Raw genomic sequence first — 20,380 nt, forward strand, 5'->3', positions numbered from 1 at the left:
CTGCAATTACCCTTTAGCACTGCAGAATCTGCTAAGTACTTCAAAATGACTACCTTATGCATAATTATCATAAAAAAGAAGTCCATCACCACAAATCAATTAAGTTGATTGGGGGTCGTGTGTGCACACAAAGTCATGGAAGATGTTTTCTCTGAGCTAAATATTGATAAATGCATCTTAGTGTTTTATTCTATTTTTAATGGATACAGAAGACCAAGGTACTATGCAAGAATATTCTGACAGAAGTGATGAGCTTTTATCTTCAACATTATGACTTTGCATCCCATTAGTTTTCATTCTCAAATTTAATTAGCTAAAGAAAATTAAGGTGAATAAGTGGAATTCACTTTATTTTTTTATAAAAAGCTGTAGTATAGTCTTCCCAGGTATTTATGTAATAAAAGAAAACAAAACCAGTGGAAATTATTTTCTGCAAACAGGCTTTTTGTGTACAAAAATACATAATGCCAAAAGGACACCATAGAGTAAAGTCTTTAAAAAATAAAAAACCCCCCAACAACCCAAAATTAATCTACAGTAAATACTACTGCAGTCAGACAAGTTCCAGGCTTCGCATCTTCTCCTTTTCCAAATGGAATTCAAACCTTTTAAATAATTCAAAATATGCTCAAAGTTAAAGGATTTGTAGGTTTGGGTTTTTTTAATATATATATATATGTACACATACACAAGAATAAACTTAAGTGGATGTAGAGTTAAAAAAAAGGCAGCCCCAAAAAATGTCAGTATCTGTATTTAGTGGAATAATCTTTTGGCGATACCACCAAACCTCGACCTTTGCGGGCTCCTCTATAAACAGTTTCTATAATGTCAATCATCTCTTGTTTATCTTCCATTGCCCAGTTGATCTTGTTGTTATTACCTGTACCTAAATCAATCATGATGTGTTTGTTCCTTTAGAGGAAGAGAAAGAAAAAAAAAGGCAAGTTAATATGGTATTATAATTCAGACAGAAACTTTCTATCACCCACAAGAACATTATGTAGGATTCAAATGAAGCCCTTATAACATAAATGAGCTTGCAAAATAATCTCAAAAAAAGAGTATCCACTCCTGTCACTCAAATAGAGTATTTCTAAAGCTAGAATAAAGACTGCAAACATGCCCCCAAGATTGCTACTCAGTGCAATTATCCTTTAGCATATTCCTTATTTCTTTCTATATTTCTTTCCCACTACTGTCTAACATCAAAGAGAGTTTCACGCTTGTCAGCGGCACATTATGTCTCATTAATGTAGATACTTTAGCTGCAAAAACAACTTAATGCTTTGGGTATATCTTTTAAGCAAGTTTGACAAGCTTGACTGCCGTATTACTGCAGTATTCTATACAGGGAGCTTCAGATTTAAAACTCAAAACAATGGATAATAAAACCAGCTTTCACTATCACTAATTTGTACTCTACCATCAAAACACTGTTACTAGGCTAACTGGAAAACAAGCCATCTTCCTATTTAATTGGCTTACTCTTTTTGTAGAGCAATGAAAATGTAAATGTCAGTATACTAATATGAATTTGGAAATCATTTACTGTATTTGACACACCAAAAATTTAACTGAGTTACATTCTAGAACTATTATGTACCTGAAGAAAAACATGACGGTACAGGGATCGTACAACTCGTACATCTTGTTGAAGTCTGGTACTTCAGTGATATCCACAAGATAAATAACAGCAAAGTTTTTTACCTAAACAGAAGAAGACAGGAAATACAAAAGTATTATATAACCAAGCTTTTGAATATTTGTATTACCAATTAAAAGACAAACTTTCATTATTGCACCATATTTTCCAAAATAATAAGTCATAAAATCACAATAAACAACAGTCTTGCCATTACTTTTAACCACAACCACCAATTAACATAGAAAATACTTTTAAATATAGCCAAGATGCTCATTTCACATCCAGCATCAACTGGAAAGATACTATGCTAAATCAGTGCCCAGAGAAACAAATGCCCTTTTATATATAACTGAGACCTCGCAGTGACATGCACAGCTCTAAACAAGCAGAATAACTGCTTTGTGCAAGCCAAGCTGACACGTTGCCTCTGTCATCAGCTGCTTATAGACTTCAGAAAATTAATGATCTAGAATGCCCTAGTGCCTGCCTCCAAGCATTTTTCCCCTTTAAACCATCTAATTTGTTTAACAAGACTCTTAAAGTGAAAATAAAACTGATAAATTTAATAATAAAACCTAACAGCTTTTCTGAGAGGTGGAAAGCTAGAACTGGAGCTTAAAAATATAACTGGTAATGAAAGAAAGATCTTGATGAGAAGCTATTCTCTGGGCAATTCTGGTAAAACAGGCTTTCGTTTTGCAGAGTTACTGAGTAAGTGCACAAGAATCCGTCCCCTTTAATGTCATAGTTAATGTCTTCATTCCTGAAAGAAAACCATGTCACGTTTTTGTTTCCTAGATGTAGCGTATTTGACCTGAAGTGGAATTAGGGGAAGTTTTAGTTTCTAAACTTAGCTCATACATGTACAATAGAAATTAACACATATGATAAAAGTCAGTATGCATCTGAAATTGCACAAGCATTTAACCATAAGGTGTATTATCAAATGCTCATGCATTAAACCATGAATGCACAGCTTTGTTCACCCCATCCTTACTTGCATACAGATACAATTTCAATCCTTTCCATCTGACTATGCAAAATTACCATCCTAACGCATGTGATTTAAGATTTACGACAAACTTCCTGTTTGTCACAGTACTTCCTACTTGTTAATTATGCTATCAAATGTCTAGAAATGCTATGATGAGTGTAATTTCTTCTTATGTAAAGGTATTTTATTTTAGTCCACAAAACAGGATTAGACTATACCAGAAAAATATTATATATGGTGTACCCTATACTTAAACATCCTAGCAGGCATTTTAATTGAGAAAGTATGAAGATGTTTAGTTACAAAAAACTCCAAACAAATAAACCACAAACCCAGAAGCATCAGTAAATAAATTTTTATGGACTTCTGCTTCAAGAGAGTTTGTAAATTATAAAAAATAATCACACTTTAGAGATGTAAGTATTACTAGCAAAGAAAAGAAAATTTCTTCTGAGGTGAAACAGCATTAAAATAGTTCTTACTGTGCTTTTATGGAGCCAGTTATAATCCTAGACTCTGTCAATCCAATGAAAACATCCCATTTAAACCATATTCCAAAACAGGCAAGAGGGAAAGCCTTGAAAATCTCAATTAGTCATAATATCAACACCTTCTGAACTGATCATTTGTGCCCATTTCAGTTTTATATGAAAGATTTCTAAGAAACTTAATGGAATGTTCAGAGTCAACAATTTAGCTGAAAAGTGACTGAAGTTGCTCCCTGGTTAGCCTTAGGAGGCAAAAGACAGTTGTGTGTGGGTTTTTTGCTGTCATTTTGGGTTGCTTTTTAAACCCAAAACCTGAAGAGCCATTTTCATTTACTCCTATAATTTCTTCTTCCATCCCGCTGGCATTTTCAGCAACAGTAGCACAGCTTTGCCACACGGGGAAATTTCTACAACACATTCAGCAGATCCGGCAAACTACACAATCTTTGAACAATTATTTAATTTGAAGATCAGAAAATAATTTTAAGTTACACTAAGCATTAATACAACATTCTTAGGTCCTGCTCTGTTCACTGAAAGATTAGTCCAAGGTGATTACATGTTGCACCAGAAGACCACTACAAAAGCACTGCTAAACTAAAAGATTACTTCCAAGAACTGGGTACTCCACATAGCACTGGAACAACAAAACTTTTGAAGTTAGTGTCGTGGTTTAAGCCCAGCTGGCAACTCAGAACCACGCAGCCGCTCACTCATTCCCCTCCTTCTTCCCCCCTAACTCCTGGAGCGACGGGGCGGAGAATTGAAAGAGTGTAACTCCCATGGGTTGAGATAAGAACAGTCCAGTAACCACTACTGCTAGCACCAATAATAATGATAAGGGGAATAACAAGGGGAGAGAACATAAAACTAAAAGGGGAAAAGGAAAACAAACACAAGTGATGCATAATACAATTGCTCATGATCCGCCAACCCGCCAAGGCAAGTGCCACGTGCTTACCATGGTGGAAGCAACCACCGGACAGCTGGAAACATATACTGTGTCCCACGCCGCTGCCCAAAACACTATCCTTGAGAAACAAGTCTTGTGGCGACACGGCACCCCAGAAAGAATTGAGTCAGACAGTGGGACTCATTTCTGGAACAACCTTATAGACACTTGGGCCAAAGAGCATAGCATTGAGTGGGTATATCACATCCCCTACCATGCACCAGCCTCTGGGAAAATCAAACAGTACAACGGGCTGTTAAAAACTACACTGAGAGCAATGGGTGGTGGGACTTTCAAACACTGGGATACACATTTACCAAAAGCCACCTGGTTGGTCAACACTAAGGGATCTGCCAACAGGGCTGGCCCAGCCCAATCAGAACTTTTACGTACTGTAGAGGGGGATAAAGTTCCTGTGGTGCACATAAAGAATTTGTTGGGGAAGACAGTGTGGGTTATTACTGCTTCAGGTAAAGGCAAACCCACTTGTGGGATTGCTTTTGCTCAGGGCCCCAGATATACTTGGTGGGTAATGTGGGAAGTGGGGAAGTCCAATCTGTGCCTCAAGGGGATTTAATTTTGGGTGAAAACAGCCAATGAACTCAATTATATGCTGTTGCCTGCTATATAATACTTTTATAGCCCATCAGATAGATGCCCATCTCCACCACTCTGGGCTTTGAAAAGAAGAAATGTGCTGTCATGATCATCAGCAGAGAATAAAGTCATGGGAAAAGCCAGCAGCAGCAGAACTGTCCCCAGGTCACCATCGACTGACCCTGACTTCCCTCCGATCATCACCCCAACAAAGAAAGATGAAACCAGACGAGCTCAGCAGTGACCAGACAAGTTCAGCGGTGTCATCAGCAGGCAACGACCCAACACTACACACCAGCCGTCTTGCCCTGAAAGACTGTTACAAGAGATGGAGCCTGACATCATGGACTGGATGAATTCAGCAAACTTTATAGTAATGGTCCACGGACTAAGGAATGATATCTCTCTCTTTGTGTGTGTATATATATATACATGAATGAAACAAAAGCAATGGTATATTGAAAAATGTGGGATCTGAACATGACGTGAATGGTATGGAATAAGGGGTGGATATTGTCCTGGGTTCAGCTGCAGCAGTTATTTTTCTCCTTCTTAGTAGCTGGTGCAGTGCTGTGTTTTCAACTTTAGCCCAGGAACAGTGCTGATAACACACCAATGTTTTCAGTTGTGCCAAAGTAATGTTTACTCCGATCAAGGACTTTTCAGTCTCATGCTCTGCCAGTGAGGAAGGGCACAAGAAGCCGGGAGGAAGCAGAGACAGGGCAGCTGACCCAAACTAGCCAAACTAGCCTTTGCCCCACGGAGAAGGACTTGGGGGTGCTGATTGATGAGAAGCTCAACATGAGCCGGCAGTGTGTGCTTCCAGCCCAGAAAGCCAATCATATCCTAGGATGCATCAAAAGAAGTGTGACCAGCAGGTCGAAGGAGGTGATCCTGCCCCTCTACTCTGCTCTTGTGAGACCCCATTTGGAGTATTGTGTACAGTTCTGGTGTCCTCAACATAAAAAGGACATGGAGCTGTTGGAGCAAGTCCAGAGGAGGGCCTCAAGGATGATCAGGGGGCTGGAGCACCTCCCGTATGAAGACAGGCTGAGAGAGTCGAGGCTGTTCAGCCTGGAGAAGAGAAGGCTGCATGGAGACCTCATAGCAGCCTTCCAGTATCTGAAGGGGGCCCATACGGATGCTGGGGAGGGACTCTTCCTTAGGGACTGTAGTGACAGGACAAGGGGTAATGGGTTCAAACTTAAACAGGGGAAGTTTAGGTTAGATATAAGGAGGAAGTTCTTTACAGTGAGGGTGGTGAGGCACTGGAATGGGTTGCCCAAGGAAGTTGTGAATGCTCCATCCCTGGTGGTGTTCAAGGCCAGGTTGGATGGAGTCTTGGGTGTCATGGTTTAGTGCGAGGTGTCCCTGCCCATGGCAGGGGAGTTGGAACTAGGTGATCTTAAGGTCCTTTCCAACCCTAACTATTCTATGATTCTATGATTCTAAAGGGGCATTCCATACCACAGCACATCATACCCAGTATATAAACTAGGGGAAGTTACCTGGAAGGAGCAGATCGCTGCTCAGGTCAGGCTGGATATCGGTCGATGGGGGGTGAGCAATTGTATTGTGCATCACTTGTGTTTATTGTTTTCTTTTTCCCCTTTTAGTTTTATATTCTCTCCTCTTGTTACTCTCCTTATCATTATTATCACTGGGCTTAAACCATGACAGTTAGTTTTACATTATTACACATTTAATTTAGTTGAACTGTTGCAGAACCAGAAATGCTTGTCACTAGCAATGAACATTAACAGCCTAAGGACTTAGGAAAGAGAACCAGACTATTCTAGTCTAAGATATTACATAAATCTTACTCAAAAGGACCAGATTACTCAGATCACCTTTACACAACACATACACAAGTTACCACCAAGTATCTCAGACATTAACTGCATCTTTCTTCTCTTCTACCTGCTTTTATAGAAATGAAACTGATGACAGTTGCCTGCTCAAAAGTTTGTATGAAGTCTAAAGCAGACCTCCAACCTAGCTATGGACTCTCAAATTTTAATTCGGAACTTTTAAAATTGGCTCTGTTCTTTCCCCCTTGCTGGCCTAATTTCACATCTGACGAGATTACCACAAGGATGTGCTTTGTTGAGTCTGGGCACTGGCTGCCAAGGTTGCTTGTGACATGGGTCTTGCCATGAAACACTCCAATATATGCAGCCGCAGGAAGTTGGGATTCAGACCTAAGAATGAACTAGATGAAAACATAGGTAAGAGGCTAAATATGGAAAGGTGATGCAGAAGCACTGCAGTGTCCTAATAGCTACTGTATAGTCACCATGCCAGACAGGGCAGACCTGTCACCAAGAGGCATTTTATTTCAGCACAAGACAAGCTCTGCAGACAAGCCCTGCAGAACTACTCAAATGTGTCTCTTTGCACAGTATTGACCGGTTTTACAGCCTGAAGATGCACTTCCTGTCTCAGGCACCATATTAGAGCCAAGATTCAGAAGCACTGAGCCAGCTTCACAGCAGTACAGAGCAGTATCCCAGCTGGTTTCATACACAGACAGCTCTGATTCACAAGGCTTTACTTTAGGCTTCATTTTAAGCAAAACCAAATTTAAGTATTTATGGATTCAGGCTGGTATGGATGTAAGAGTTGGATCTATATGCAAACTAGTAAGTCTGTGAAGACAAACCAAAGATTAATCTCTCCCCATCCTTTGGGATATGAATCTATTCTCCAGATAGAGTTGTCAGTTCAAAAAACTACATTCTTGCGCACAACAAGCTTGCCATCTTTTCAAGGCAGTAGCTGCTAAAAGGTTCTCTTTCTGACTTTTGAGTTATAACTAGGGATATACTACAGAGGCCTCAGAACAAGAATTAGATACAACTCAGAGCAAGCAAACCACACTAAATAAAAGCAGTTGCAGTTGTACAATTGAGACTATATTAATGTTGTTAACGTAAACCAAAATTTTATTGCCCAGAAAATATGCAAAAAAAACTTGCGGTATTTTAGAAGTCGAACACATATAATAACACAAGCTCATTCTGAAAGTACTTAACCTTGCAACATACACTAAAATACAGTGTATCTATAGGATTCTTAACATCAGATACAGATTCTTTAGTCCTATCTTGATAAAGATCACACGCTTAGCTGGTAAATAGGAAACACAGATGTAGAAAAAAATAATATGCCAAATGAAGTAAATCTCATTTTTCCTCCAGAGTTTTCCCTCCTGACTTTCTTCATGAGGAATGCCATTCAAAAAAGAATTAATGCATTCCTATAACATGAGATTATCACAGCATTATGATCAATGACTAGGAAGAATGGCAACAATCATGAAGTTTCTTTAAATTTCTGTTAGGGCTAAGTAATACTTTGTTGTTGTTAAGATTTGGCTCCTTTTAGAAGCAAATCTCACAACTATAACATTACGTTATGGCCCAAAGTCTATACAGTAAATACCTGAGCAAATCTGAGACAAGATTCTATCTTCTCATCTTGCCAACCAGTTTTCAGACAATGTTTTTTATGTTTATATATGTCTTTATGGACAAGGAAATCGGGGGGGGGGGGAGGGAGATACAGGAACTGAGATTAGCCTTTGCAGCAAAACATTCAAGTTGAAGGTGGCCAGCAAACTTGCATTACTGAACTGAAAGAGGCTGCAAACACAGTATGAACTTGAGAGCCTGTACTATATATATTTATTTGATTCTTTTTTCTTGCTAATTTTGCTGTAAGCTTAGGTGATAAATTTCCTGGGGAAAAGGGAAAGACATTATATTGCTGACAGAAACGCTTACAACTAATAATTTTGAAAATTATAGACATATAGTCTATAATGTATAATAGTAAATGGATTAGCTTTGGTCAACTTTAATTACAAGCACCAGTAACTATAATACCAATATGCTTTTTTTATAGCTCCCTCCTCCCTGCCCCCCCTTCTCTTCCTCTCTCACTTTTCATTCATGTAACCTTAGCAGAAAGGCAGAGGCGCAACTAATGTCTGAGCAAAAGCCACAGCTATTCACACTGTTGATTATAATTAAATAAATGCAGAACAATTGAACAATCCTCCCTAAACCCACACTGACCCAACACAACCTACTGATTAAAGTAAGCTGGTTTCACAAGAGGTTATCCGATTTACGGTATTCAGTCTTAGCTAAATCATGGTTTTAAAATATTTCTTAAATAAGGAGTATTAAAGTAATTTAGCAGCCAAAGGCATGTATTTTGGGGAATGGGGTTTTATAATTGTGAGCCTCCTAAAAACAAAAACCAAAAAAGTATGTTTTTAAAAAAGGTGTTCAGAGGAATTTTCTGAACCTTAATTCTTAGCTGTTTGGTTGAAACCCTGACAAAGCAAAAATCTAACATCTTACAATTGTCATTTGTTTTGACACTGAGTGAATCCTAGCGTCTTTTCATTTAACACAGGGGGTGGAAGAGAACATTCAACTGTAAGCGCAGTACATTTCAGTGAAAATAATCATCTTTGTATTTGTTCTAGTTTCCTTTCTCCAAAGAGGATTCAGACTGAAAAATTACCATTTTGCTATTGTAAAGTACAGATAAATATCACTGCTACCGAAAAATATGCTGCAGATTGAAAGAATATTGCACCATGGTAACAAACGTAAAATATGGCTACATTTTCTTCAAATGTAGCATGCAGTTACAGCATGTTAACATTCTGTATTATTCTCTAGTATAAACACCTGTACAATTGGAACTTTTACTCACTCTTTAAAACAGCAGAGATCCAAACATGGCTTGTAAGCAAGAAGATGAGGAAGGATCTCCCCCTTTAATTTGCCATTTCTGCAGAGGGAGATTTTTAAATAAGAAGTTATATTGTTCTTTCTTCCCCCAGTCACCCCTAACTGCCAATATGTCTGCTGAATTGCCAAACATCCTACCAAAAGTCGATAGTTACAGTACCTGAGCATAAGACACTCCCAATATGTTAAAACAACTAAATCAAATCATGCCACAACTCCTTACTGTATTCTGTTACGTCTTAACAGTTAGCTACAGGTATAGTTCTCTCATTGTAGGGATTTTTGAGACAGAAGTTCATTTACTTAAAAATAGCACTAAACCAGAAAGGAGTACACCACAGAAAGAACTCGATATCAAGTTATGCAGTATGCACACAATTTTACATTAAGATAGACAACTCCTTTTCCTACCAAAGTTACTGGGTTTGGTCCAGATTTTTTTTTTCATCGTTTTCTATGCAACTCAGTTAAAGAAGAGCTATCAATTTCCTACATCTATCACTATGCAAAACCTTTACCAAATACATGAAAAGATAAATTATAGTTAATTCTGTATGTTAATAGTCAAAGTTTTCTTCAAGATCTGTCTTCCCTACGTGAGTGAGCAGCTTTCAGCAGGCGTTTGGTTTCCATCTGAAAACAGCTTCAGAGTTTGGATCCTAAAATTTAATTCAGCCCATGCAACTCAGTGGAATGCCATCTGTCTCCACAAAAAATACCACTGACAGATTAATCAACACCATCCTGTACATCAGGATGTCACCATTTTTAAGAGTCAAAATGAAAGTAACTTTTCAAGTTGCTCAAACAGAAATCTGAAGCTACTATATGTTCCAATTGTAAAGCGACAGAGCTGCATTCTCTAGAACCGCAGCAGTCCTAATATCAAACACTTGTTTCTGCTTGAATGCTGATGTTCATTAAATGATGGATTATTAACAGGCGATTTTGATTTCCAAATTTGCAACACTCATTTCACCCCATTAAATTCTACAAACGCCAGGGTAGTCAATGACTTTAGAAGTCACTCACGAAAGCAACCAAGCAGCTTTCTCGGTGCCTCCTAAAGCTGGAATACCTCTCCAGAAACCGAGTTATAACCTGCCTCAGGCTTCGTATAAGCCCTTTGAAACACTGAGCGCAGGAAACAACCACCTCACGTTACAGCCCCAGTTACCTTCTCAGCAATGCTGTACAAGACTTCATCCATCTTCATGCAGGTCGGGTCCCAGTCATGCCCGAAGCGGATGACCACAACCCGGTCCTCTTCCGAGAGGATGGCCTGGTCCACCTGCCAGCCATTGTGCAAGTGCGGCAACATGTACGACATCCTGCAGGGCGGGTGGCGAGCCTGCGGGACGACAGCGACCACCCGGGAGCTGACACACCGGCCTGCCTCCGCACGGCGCCCCACACACACTCCCACAGGCCCAACCCTCCGCTCAGCGGCCGCGGCACAGCGATGCCGCCACCTCACCGGGGCCTTGCGAGGCGCCGGCAGCCACCGAGCGCCACGGCCGAGCCTCTCCCCGCGCCCCATCCCCATCCCCATCCCCATCCCCATCCCCATCCCCATCCCCATCCCCATCCCGCCGCACGCCGCCCCCGCCGCACCCCTTGGGCTTCCTTCTCTCGGTGATCCGGAGCCGCGGCGTGAGGGAAAGCGGAAGTGACCACAGACGTTTCCCGCGGCCGGGCACGCTGAAAAACGCGCTTCCGGGGCGGGGTTTTCGTTAATGGCCGAGGCAAGCGCGTCGAAGAGGCGGGGGGCGTCGCTTGGACTGCACGAAGTGTGATGGCGGGCGGGGAGGGGTGGAAGACTGTCTTGGACCATCAAGTTGCCGGTACTTGAACACGCTGGGTAAATGTTTCTGTTGAAGTCATCAGCAGCGAAACATGGACATTTCAACGTTAGGTTTCAGAGCTGAGCTGGCCATTAAGATTGGGCATCCCAGGCTGATCTTGCTTTCTGAAAGGCATGTATGTTATTCTACATTGTTATTCTTCCCTGTGAGGGTGGTGAGGCCCTGGCACAGGTTGCCCAGAGAAGCTGTGGCTGCCCCATCCCTGGCAGTGTTCAAGGCCAGGTTGGATGGAGCAACCTCGTCTAGTGGAAGGTGTCCCTGCCCACGGCAGGGGGTTGGAACTGGATGAACTGAAGGTCCCTGCTAACCCAAACCAGTCTGTGATTCTACAATTCTAATCTACACCATGCGCTCATTTAAAAGGTTAGCTTGCAGCAGAACGGGCGAAAAGCATATTTTTCCGCTATAAAAAATCCACACAAACTTGAGCTAGGGCTGTGGTGAACAGTCCGGGAACAGTAGCATGAAATTGTACCAAATTACTTTGCCCCAGAATTGCGAAGCAATCCAAACACTACCGAAGTCCTCGTTTTGTGAGCCTTCTTCCTGGACAACTCAGTGCCGGGAGCATGAGAGGAGGAGGAAGGTCGTCTGGTCTTGTTACAGACAGAAGCACTTTGGCACAAGCTCTATCTAGAGAAGCAGGCGCTGATCCCGGCTCGGGTCAAAGACCTGCCGTGGCCGCAGGGGCAGTGCGGATGTGCCCCGTTGGGAGCCGGAACTGTTAGCTGCTGGCTCCTCCCGCTGCGCTCCAGTGGAGCTGCGACAGAGACACCAGAGTAAGTAAGAAATATAGCCCCGGTTAATTCTGCGGTGGTTACTTAGGTAATTTCGCTTTCTTCAACAGAGAAGTTAGTGGGAGGGATTTATTCTGGATAACGCATGCTATTAGCTTAAATTCGAAACAGCTAGGGAAAATTACATAGGTTTATTTTCATAGAATCATAGAATCATAGATAGGTTGGGTTGGAAGGAATTTAAAGCTCATCCACTTCCAACCCCCTGCCATGGGCAGGGACACCTTCCACTAGACCAGGTTGCTCCAAGCCCCATCCAACCTGGCCTTGAACACTGCCAGGGATGGGGCAGCCACAGCTTCTCTGGGCAACCTGTGCCAGGGCCTCACCACCCGCACGGGGAAGAACTTCTTCCTCAGATCTCATCTAAATCTACCCTCTGTCATCTTAAAGCTGTTATCCCCTGTCCTGTCACTCTCGTAGCAAAATCATTTTGCTATGATTTGGCTAAGTCCAAAGTGATACAGCAGTGCTAGTCAATAAATCTGCAAGTAACTAGTGAGTCACGCTCCACAAAAGAAGTAAGGCCACTTCAGTTAGCACTGAAGTTAATGCTTAAATGTAGTCCTTTTTATTTGCCACTTATCTCAATCTGAGTAATATTGTCAAAGTTTTCTCTGCCATGCGAGCACCAGAACTTAGTACACATACATTGTATCAATGTGTTACATATGATTATAGATGTATACATACATGAAAGCAGATAATCTTATATAAATAGAAAATGTGAGGAATGACAGCTTTAAAGAAGAGAGTTAGCAATACTGCAGATGATACTAGTCCAAAACCCAAATTGTCATATCCTTAACAGGTGTTACATTTAGCACACCGGACAAGACATCTGATAACTGAGAATTATGCTCAGGAGCAAAGCATTCAGTGTGTTAAAACCGATTCCACTGATGTTTGGCCAGTCAAATTTGGCTTGTAAATGTATGCATCCAGCTATTGCTTCTCATGGACATCACTGTCACAGGAGAAGTGTGGATTACAGACAGAGGTATAAGACATGCCCATTTAGTGCTGGAGGACGAACAATAAGTACTTCTCAGACCCAGGTTGGTATCTGGAGAGCCACCTTACCTCTGCAAGGTTCCTTTAAATGTTTTTAGTTTACTGCTATCAACATAATTTTTAAGATTGTGCCTGGATTAGCAGAACCCTGGTTCTTGAAACCAAGCTGCAGTCTGTTAGTGGTTCATGTGAGCATTAAACATGGCTGAAATTGTGGTGCACCCAGCATGTCCACACTAGTGAAAGATTAATTACACTTAACTAGCCTGTTTCTAATGCACCAGCTGGTTTGTTTAAAGCTAAACCAGCTCTCCCTGCACTGCACTGTGGCTTCCTCATGGATCACCTATCTGCTTGTGAAGTTTAGGAAGTGCTTCTAAAATGAATGTAGATCTGACTCTGACCTTCAAAAGTGGTGTAGTGTAATGGAGGAAGAAGTGGTTATGAAAGCAAATGGTGTAATACAGTGCTGCCTTACTGGCATCTGCAGCATAAGGTTTAGTTAATGTCCAGTCTAAGTAACTTGCTGCAGGAGCATCAGGTTGTGATTATCAAGAAGCTGGACAACACTGTCACAATTTGACATCAGATCTTGTCTTTTATTCTGTGCATAATTCACTCTGGAAGACAAATCTAGTTTATCTTTCTCAGGTCTTGTTGTGTAATACTCTAAAAGATAACACAGATTACAGCTGGGGATATGTGCCCAATTTTCACAAGCATATGGGGCTGGCAGGGTTCAGCATATTTCAGCTGGCAAGAAATAGATATATTTAAGAACACGGTATTCCTTTGCAATATGCTTGCACTATTCATCTCATTGCTTTTTTTGTTGCTGTTCAAAACCAGTTAGTGTTACCAGAGACACTGTTCGCGGTGAACTGCAGACCTGTCCTAACATGGAGGCCCCTTCTAGCCCATGTATGGCAGCAGGCTGGAACTGAGGCAGAAATGCAGGTCAGGGCCAGGATAAAGCAGTATTACTGGTATCGAGGTTGTAAGCATTTGATAGATGCAGTTGGGATAAGCCTGCATTTGCTCAGGACAAGGGTAGATAGAGTTTGACGGGAACTTTCCATCTGCATTGACGCCTTTTTGTTGCAGGTTTGAATTCTGCCTACTTGGTGAAGGCTTGTGCGAGAGGACTGAAGCAGCAGGAAATCTCTGCCCAGCACTGTGTGCCCAGAATAAATCAGCACACTGTTGTGGAAAATAGTTCTGATTCAGTTAGAGCAACATCAGGTTTCCTGGACCCAAGTCTAGGACACAGTATGTGATAGAGACCTAAAGTGATTGGAGCACAGCAAACAGAATTGTAAGAAATTAGGTACAACTGTGTTTAAGGCATGCGGCAAATCTCCAGCTACCATTTTTGTAGCTGTAGGGTCTGCTTCTAATTAGGTGTGTGGCTATCTGTGGAGCTCCTATCTTATTGCAGGATACAATACATTTGCATGAGTACTGCAGAGAGGACTAGGCTCAAAACTGGGCAGGGGTAAAGTTCTAGTGTGAATTACTCTGTAGGGGAAATGTTCCAGTATGAATGACTCTGCTGTCAGTGGTACTTACCCTGTGTTCTTCCCCACTGGTTCAGCATGTAGGCACAGGTATGCTAAATTTTGCAGGAGGTAAGTTCAGGTACAGATCTAGATCTTTAAAGCTCTGAAGGCAAGCAGTGTGGTAGCTGTCCAAGGATGGCCCTTCATCATGCAAATTTGTTAGACTTAACCTATTCCAGACAGATGTCTGTCATTCCATCTGAGCCTCAGTGCCTCCCTACGCTATCTGCAGCTTCACCAAGTATCATCAGTAGGCAAGAAACTTGGAGTAACTTTCTAGCAGCCTTTGTTTCATACCACTGCTTATAGAAATGAATTTGTGAATAAGGCTGAGAAGCTACCAGATTTGTATAAGATCAGCATTGATTCAGGACTAGAATGAAACTGTTTGAGACAAACAACTTGTAGGACTGAGTTTAGATTGAAGGGGTGGATATTCCTTGGTGTTATAGTCTAAATCAGCAGTTAGTGAAAACACTGGGAAGTTGTCTAATATACCACTAGTACCAAGTGACTGTGGATTTATTCTGTCTCACTAAAAGCAATATTGAATTCCATCAGTTTCCTGTCTTACAGATGTGAACTTAAATTATCACTACAACATCACTCATTTAAGGGTGTTCTCCTAAACAGAGGAATATTTCTTCTATTCCACTGTTGCAGGTCATGGCAGAGGAGTTGCCGGGCGTTTTGGTTCTGGATATAGGAGGAACTCATGGTGTGCTAGAAAACCTGGCAGCACTTTTGAAGAAACACTTTCACCTTATCACCATGAAGGAGTTTCTTGAAAACAAAAAGGAAATGAGCAAAAAAATACAGTCTATTTTTGTGTTTGAGTGCAGGCCAACTATTGACCAGCAGCTTCTAGAAAGCCTGCCTAATTTAAAAGTAATTGGAAACTCTGGGGTTGGAGTCGATCATTTAGACTTGAAAATGATTTCTAACTTTGGCGTAAAAGTGACCAACACCCCACATGCCGTGGCGGACCCAACAGCAGACATGGGAATGGCTTTGATGCTGGCCTCTGCCAGAAGACTAGTGGAAGGTAATGTTTTAAACTTTCCTGGATCTTAGCTGCTTCTTTGGCATATCTCACTTTTACTATGAAACAGATGATCTGTCCAAATCAGTATTTGGGATGCTTTTACAAGGAAAAAATATTGTGAGGACTCCATTTTTAGAGGGTTTGCTTTTCCTGTGTCCCACTTCTTTTTAAGGCAATGGTGACAAGAGTAAGTAAATTATGCGCTTTAAAGTCACTTGTGATATCCTCTTTGGAATAATGTCTGAGGCTTAATTCTCCTCTGGGTGTTTACTGAGTGGGTTGCTTATAACAGTAAAAACTGAACACAAATGGCATCCAAATCAAATGTCACTGCTTCTCCATTTCCCCTTTGAACAAGTGTTAGGAGCTATAGGGAGGTGCAAAGCATTAATGGCCATGTCCCCAGCTCTAGAGTAATAATTAGTATAACTCTTCATTTTTTTCCTGCTTCTGTGAAAGCAGAAAGGGTTGTGTTTCCAGGAGAGCATCAGCATCATCATTATTATTGAAAGAGCTCATAATCCTTTTGACAAAGTTATTCCAAACTGTACCACTGACATTAGTTCGTGTCCTCAGAGGTAGGTCCTTTCCCCACATGCCCTTGCCATGCAATGCCTTTCAGGGAAAGGAAGGTGTCAGTAGAGGCTGTCACAAGAAGTTGCCTCTGTCTTCAGGACCTCATAGTCTTTCTGTCACTGCTGCTCCATCCCGAGCATGGAGTAGCACCTTTTTCCCCGTGATGTCTTCTCACTATTGCATCTTGCTGGGCCTCAAGTTCTTTATATAAAAACTTATTGAGACCCCTGGCTAAGCTGGAATTTGCAACCTTCACACCTGTTCAAGCAATAGGGCTGCTTTGGGTTGCGATACAGGAGAGAAATGGTGAGATTTACCCCAGCCAAAGAAAACAGTGAAGTCAATGCTTGCAGTGCTAAGTGTCAAAGAAGGTGTTTTTGAACTTCCAAGAAAATACTCCAGCCACAGAAGAGTTAATTCCTCCTAGCACAGTCCTCATCACAGCATCCCCCTTGTGTTACTGACTCCAGCCCTCCTGCAGGGAATGGCACCATCCAGGCCCTTCTATAAACTGGTCAAAATTAGCAAGGATGTTTTGTAAGGGGTGCCCCACAGCCCCGCTGCTGTGATGGTGAGAAACTTTTTCTTTCCCCCAAGCCTACGTTTATGGTCAGTTTGTACCCTTTAGCATGTATTTACATTCAGGCTGCCAGATTGCGGTTTCTCCAGAGACGAAGTGTTTTGCCGTTGACTGGATGGGTGTGGAAGTAACCAGAGCAACGCTTGGGATCATCGGAATGGGCAGCATTGGGTACAAAGTGGCTCAGAGAGCCAGAGCCTTCAACATGAAGATCCTGTATCATAATAGGAACCGGAGGTAAAAACATGTGGTTTCTGCATATAATTAGGCAGTAACAGAAGCCACAGCTCTGCTCTGTGTCCCTGGTCTTCCTAGGCACTTGTGACAGTTGTAAGCAGCATGAGGAGCACCAGCATGCCACCACTTCCTCACTTTGGCTCCTTACTGTTTCCCTTGCTTGGGAAGTAGCTCCCCTTTGCCTCCTGCACTGACTCTGCCCTGGTAAGCTAATGGCACTTTGGAACAAGGGAAGTGTAACCTTTCTGAAGATGTCCAAGCAAACCAGGCCTCATCCCCTCATTGTCTCTCTTGTCATGGTGGACTCTTCAGGATTCTGGAAGCATCCCTGGCCCACCCAGCCAGTCACCCTCTCCTCAGCTCAGCCAGATCACTCATCATACCAGCACAAATTGGCATAGATGCATGAGAAGAGTGGGTTCTGACTGCATCCCCAACTTCCTATGCCTAATATTGCCTATGTGCTTTGCACATACATCACTCCTTCAGTGTCCCACCACTCCTCTTGCCTCTTCCTCTCTGTAACCCACATTCTTCCCACCTCCCTTCCACCATCTATACCTATCAATGTCTTTACCTTGGCCTAAAACCTCTTGGTCTCTATGCTGTTCCATATTTCTCCTAGGGTTGATTGTTAAAGCCACTTAGAAGTACTTGTGTCAGTTTGGGGGTGTGTGCATTTTTCCTTCAGACGAAAGGATGAGGAAGAAGCAGTTGGTGCCCACTACTGTGAGAAGATGGAAGACTTACTGCAGCAATCTGACTTTGTTATGTTGGTTGTGAACCTGACTCCTGAGACTCACAAACTGATTGGGAAAAAGGAGCTGGGACTGATGAAACCCACAGCTACACTAATAAACATCAGCCGAGGTAGGACAGTCTAAAAGCATTGTTTGTGACTGCACAGTTAAGGTTGTGTTTTGTCTGATTATGTTGACATTCCCCACTCCAACCTCAGTCTGTGATATCTCTGTATTGTTTGAGTCATGAAGTACCTGGCAGTCTACAAATTAATGACTTTCCATAGATCAGATGCCAAGTGTTCAAAGATCCTGTAGGATTTATGGATGCTCAGTAGCTGTTCTGTTCTCTTAGCCTTATCCTAAAGACAGCTTTTTTTTAGCGGAAATAACTGAAAGGTTTATCATTGCTGCTGATGAATGGGATACAAAGAAAAACATAATTTTCATTTGAAACAGCTATGAGGAAAAGAAACCTCACATGGGATTACAGATCTGTTGGCACTGAACAAGCATATGAGAGAGAATATAGTTTCACTTAACAAAGCAGAGATAAAAAAGTGTAAAGCTTGTCTGTAATAATACAGGAAGTCAGTGTCAAAATGAGGAAAAGACTGAAAGTGGTCACATCCCAGGAAAATCCTTATTAAGCGGACCATAATCATAGAATAATAGAATGGTTTGGGTTGGAAAGGACCTTAAGTTTATCTAGTTCCAACCCTCCTGCCATGAGTAGGGACACCTCACGCTAGATCATGTTGCCCAAGGCTCTGTCCAGCCTGGCCTTGAACACTGCCAGGGATGGAGCATTTACCACCTCTTTGGGCAGCCTGTTCCAGTGCCTCACCACCCTCACAGTAAAGAACTTCTTCCTTATATCTAACCTGATAATCCTTCTCTAATGAAAGGTTAATAAATTAAACCTGTTTTATTTGGTTCATGGTTATTAGAAAAACATTATGCTTTCTAACAAGACAAAGATCCTGTAATTTTTCCTCACTAGACCGTTGAGACCTTTCTCCTCTTCCAGGTAAAATATGTGTTCATTAACTCATCATGATAGCAAGATTTCATTTCAATGTAGGTGCAGTTATTGATCAAGATGCATTGGTAGAAGCTCTCCAGAAGAAGATTATTAGGGCTGCTGCTCTGGATGTGACATACCCTGAGCCTCTGCCAAGGTAAATAAACCTGTTTTCAAGTCTATTACTCTGAAATGTTTTAAACTGTGTGCCAAAGCATGCCAAATCTTGATCTCCATGGGGAGTCTCTCTCGCTGTTTAAGGGCAAAACCTCAGCCTGTCTCACAGTTATAATCAGATGACAAACCATTTGCCTTTCCCACATTTGTCAGTTCTTTGCCAGCCTGACAGGCAAGGCAACAAAACCAATAGAAAGGAAGAAGAAATGGGTAAGCAAGCTTCCCACAGCTTTATGGGGTTCTTTTATAAGGGCTAGTGGCCCTCTTATGTCAACATGCCATTGCTGTTTCCTGATGTTCAGTTCTTAACAGCTACCGTGGGATAGCTGCAGAGTAAACTCCCTGTGTAACACATTCTGTTGTTTCTGTTTCTTACAGAGATCATCCATTATTAAAATTAAATAACATCATCATAACCCCTCACATTGGAACCGCAACAGTCCATGCTATCCATATGATGGCAGAAGAAGCAATAGCAAATATGCTGGCTGTTCTCAGTGGCCAACCCATTCCAAGCGAAGTGTTTCCCAAATGATGTGTGCCAGATGATATCACTAAATCTCATACATATGGGAAGGCACTATATCTTACAGTACCACTTTTAAATTACTGCAAAGCTGTCATCTCACTAGACTTGATCTGTACTGTTATTTACAGTTCTGAAAAATAAAGTAGAAGTAATAAAAGGGATTTGTTTGAAGATTTTAAACTGAGCAGTTATGCACTTTGATGTCTTCAGTCTGTCATTTCAGTGAATACCTGTGTTCTAGTACTTGCTGCTACATAATGATAAGCAAGCACACCAAGCAGTTTGTGTAACACTCTCAAATACATTAAAGGTGAATTGAGCATTAATTCCCTGCTGAAATTTGACTGTATCCTGAAACACTTTTCAGCCAATATTGCAATAGTCTACTTCTATATCAAAACACTAAAGGAAGCAGACTCCTTTGAAATGATCATAGGCCTAACGTTTTCTAATGTAAGAAGAGCTCTGCTTCATCTACATGTTAAATCAAAGCCAAGCCAATCACTGAGCACGTATCTTTAAATTTCCTGAGGAGATGCTTTGAAAAGCAAATTCTGAGAGATTTAGTTTCTCCATGTAGACAAAGAATATACTTTTATCTTGACTGGCCATAAAACAATGACAGATCCACCACTGAAATCACATGGGTGAGGGTACAGCCTAAAGCAAAACTAGGGATCAGTCCTAATTTGCAGCCCAAGGCCAAGTTTTTTCTTACATTCTTATGAGCAAGCGACAGAGTCAGAAAAGAGTAGATGTTTGTCACCTCCATAAAATCAGGAAGCCTTT

General features: G+C 41.5%; 2 protein-coding genes across 10 annotated transcripts; one reads left to right on the forward strand and one right to left on the reverse strand.

Moving 5' to 3' along the window:
• Positions 1 to 145: 145 nt before the first annotated feature.
• On the reverse strand, positions 146 to 11,135 carry TXNL4A (thioredoxin like 4A). 3 transcript variants are annotated; one of them, XM_030484525.1, is made up of 5 exons: positions 11,063 to 11,129; positions 10,626 to 10,799; positions 9,411 to 9,488; positions 1,607 to 1,710; positions 146 to 915 (listed from the first exon to the last, which is right to left on the reverse strand). In XM_030484525.1, exons 4-5 carry the CDS (start codon positions 1,648 to 1,650, stop codon positions 744 to 746), a joined length of 216 nt encoding a protein of 71 aa, XP_030340385.1. In that variant the 5' UTR covers positions 1,651 to 1,710; positions 9,411 to 9,488; positions 10,626 to 10,799; positions 11,063 to 11,129; the 3' UTR covers positions 146 to 743. The 3 variants fall into 3 exon arrangements, with proteins under 3 accessions (XP_030340385.1, XP_030340367.1, XP_030340378.1); XM_030484507.1 differs by lacking the exon at positions 9,411 to 9,488 and having other exon boundaries at positions 11,063 to 11,135; XM_030484518.1 differs by lacking the exon at positions 9,411 to 9,488 and having other exon boundaries at positions 11,047 to 11,064.
• A 454-nt stretch (positions 11,136 to 11,589) lies between these two features.
• On the forward strand, positions 11,590 to 19,775 carry LOC115607293 (probable 2-ketogluconate reductase). 7 transcript variants are annotated; one of them, XM_030484429.1, is made up of 7 exons: positions 11,590 to 12,092; positions 12,922 to 13,168; positions 15,347 to 15,728; positions 16,950 to 17,121; positions 17,813 to 17,991; positions 18,946 to 19,042; positions 19,441 to 19,775. In XM_030484429.1, the coding sequence occupies exons 2-7, from the start codon at positions 12,968 to 12,970 to the stop codon at positions 19,595 to 19,597; spliced, it is 1,188 nt and encodes a 395-aa protein (XP_030340289.1). In that variant the 5' UTR covers positions 11,590 to 12,092; positions 12,922 to 12,967; the 3' UTR covers positions 19,598 to 19,775. The 7 variants fall into 7 exon arrangements, with proteins under 7 accessions (XP_030340289.1, XP_030340323.1, XP_030340316.1 ...); XM_030484463.1 differs by lacking the exon at positions 12,922 to 13,168 and adding an exon at positions 14,229 to 14,439; XM_030484456.1 differs by lacking the exon at positions 12,922 to 13,168.
• The last annotated feature ends 605 nt before the right edge of the window (positions 19,776 to 20,380 follow it).

The sequence above is a fragment of the Strigops habroptila genome, chromosome 1 (genome assembly GCF_004027225.2).
Source record: "Strigops habroptila isolate Jane chromosome 1, bStrHab1.2.pri, whole genome shotgun sequence".
NCBI classification, from domain to species: domain Eukaryota; kingdom Metazoa; phylum Chordata; class Aves; order Psittaciformes; family Psittacidae; genus Strigops; species Strigops habroptila.

Excerpts from the sequence above, each read along its gene's own strand:
- TXNL4A (XM_030484507.1), bottom strand. The coding sequence starts at position 10,778 with ATGTCGTACATGTTGCCGCACTTGCACAATGGCTGGCAGGTGGACCAG. Across the intron at positions 1,711-10,625 it reads TGTACAGCATTGCTGAGAAG|GTAAAAAACTTTGCTGTTAT; the intron begins GTAACTGGGGCT and ends TCTTCTGTTTAG. Across the intron at positions 916-1,606 it reads ACCGTCATGTTTTTCTTCAG|GAACAAACACATCATGATTG; the intron begins GTACATAATAGT and ends CTTCCTCTAAAG.
- LOC115607293 (XM_030484429.1), top strand. The coding sequence starts at position 12,968 with ATGCTCAGGAGCAAAGCATTCAGTGTGTTAAAACCGATTCCACTGATG. Across the intron at positions 15,729-16,949 it reads TGCCAGAAGACTAGTGGAAG|GCTGCCAGATTGCGGTTTCT; the intron begins GTAATGTTTTAA and ends ATTTACATTCAG. Across the intron at positions 19,043-19,440 it reads TACCCTGAGCCTCTGCCAAG|AGATCATCCATTATTAAAAT; the intron begins GTAAATAAACCT and ends TGTTTCTTACAG.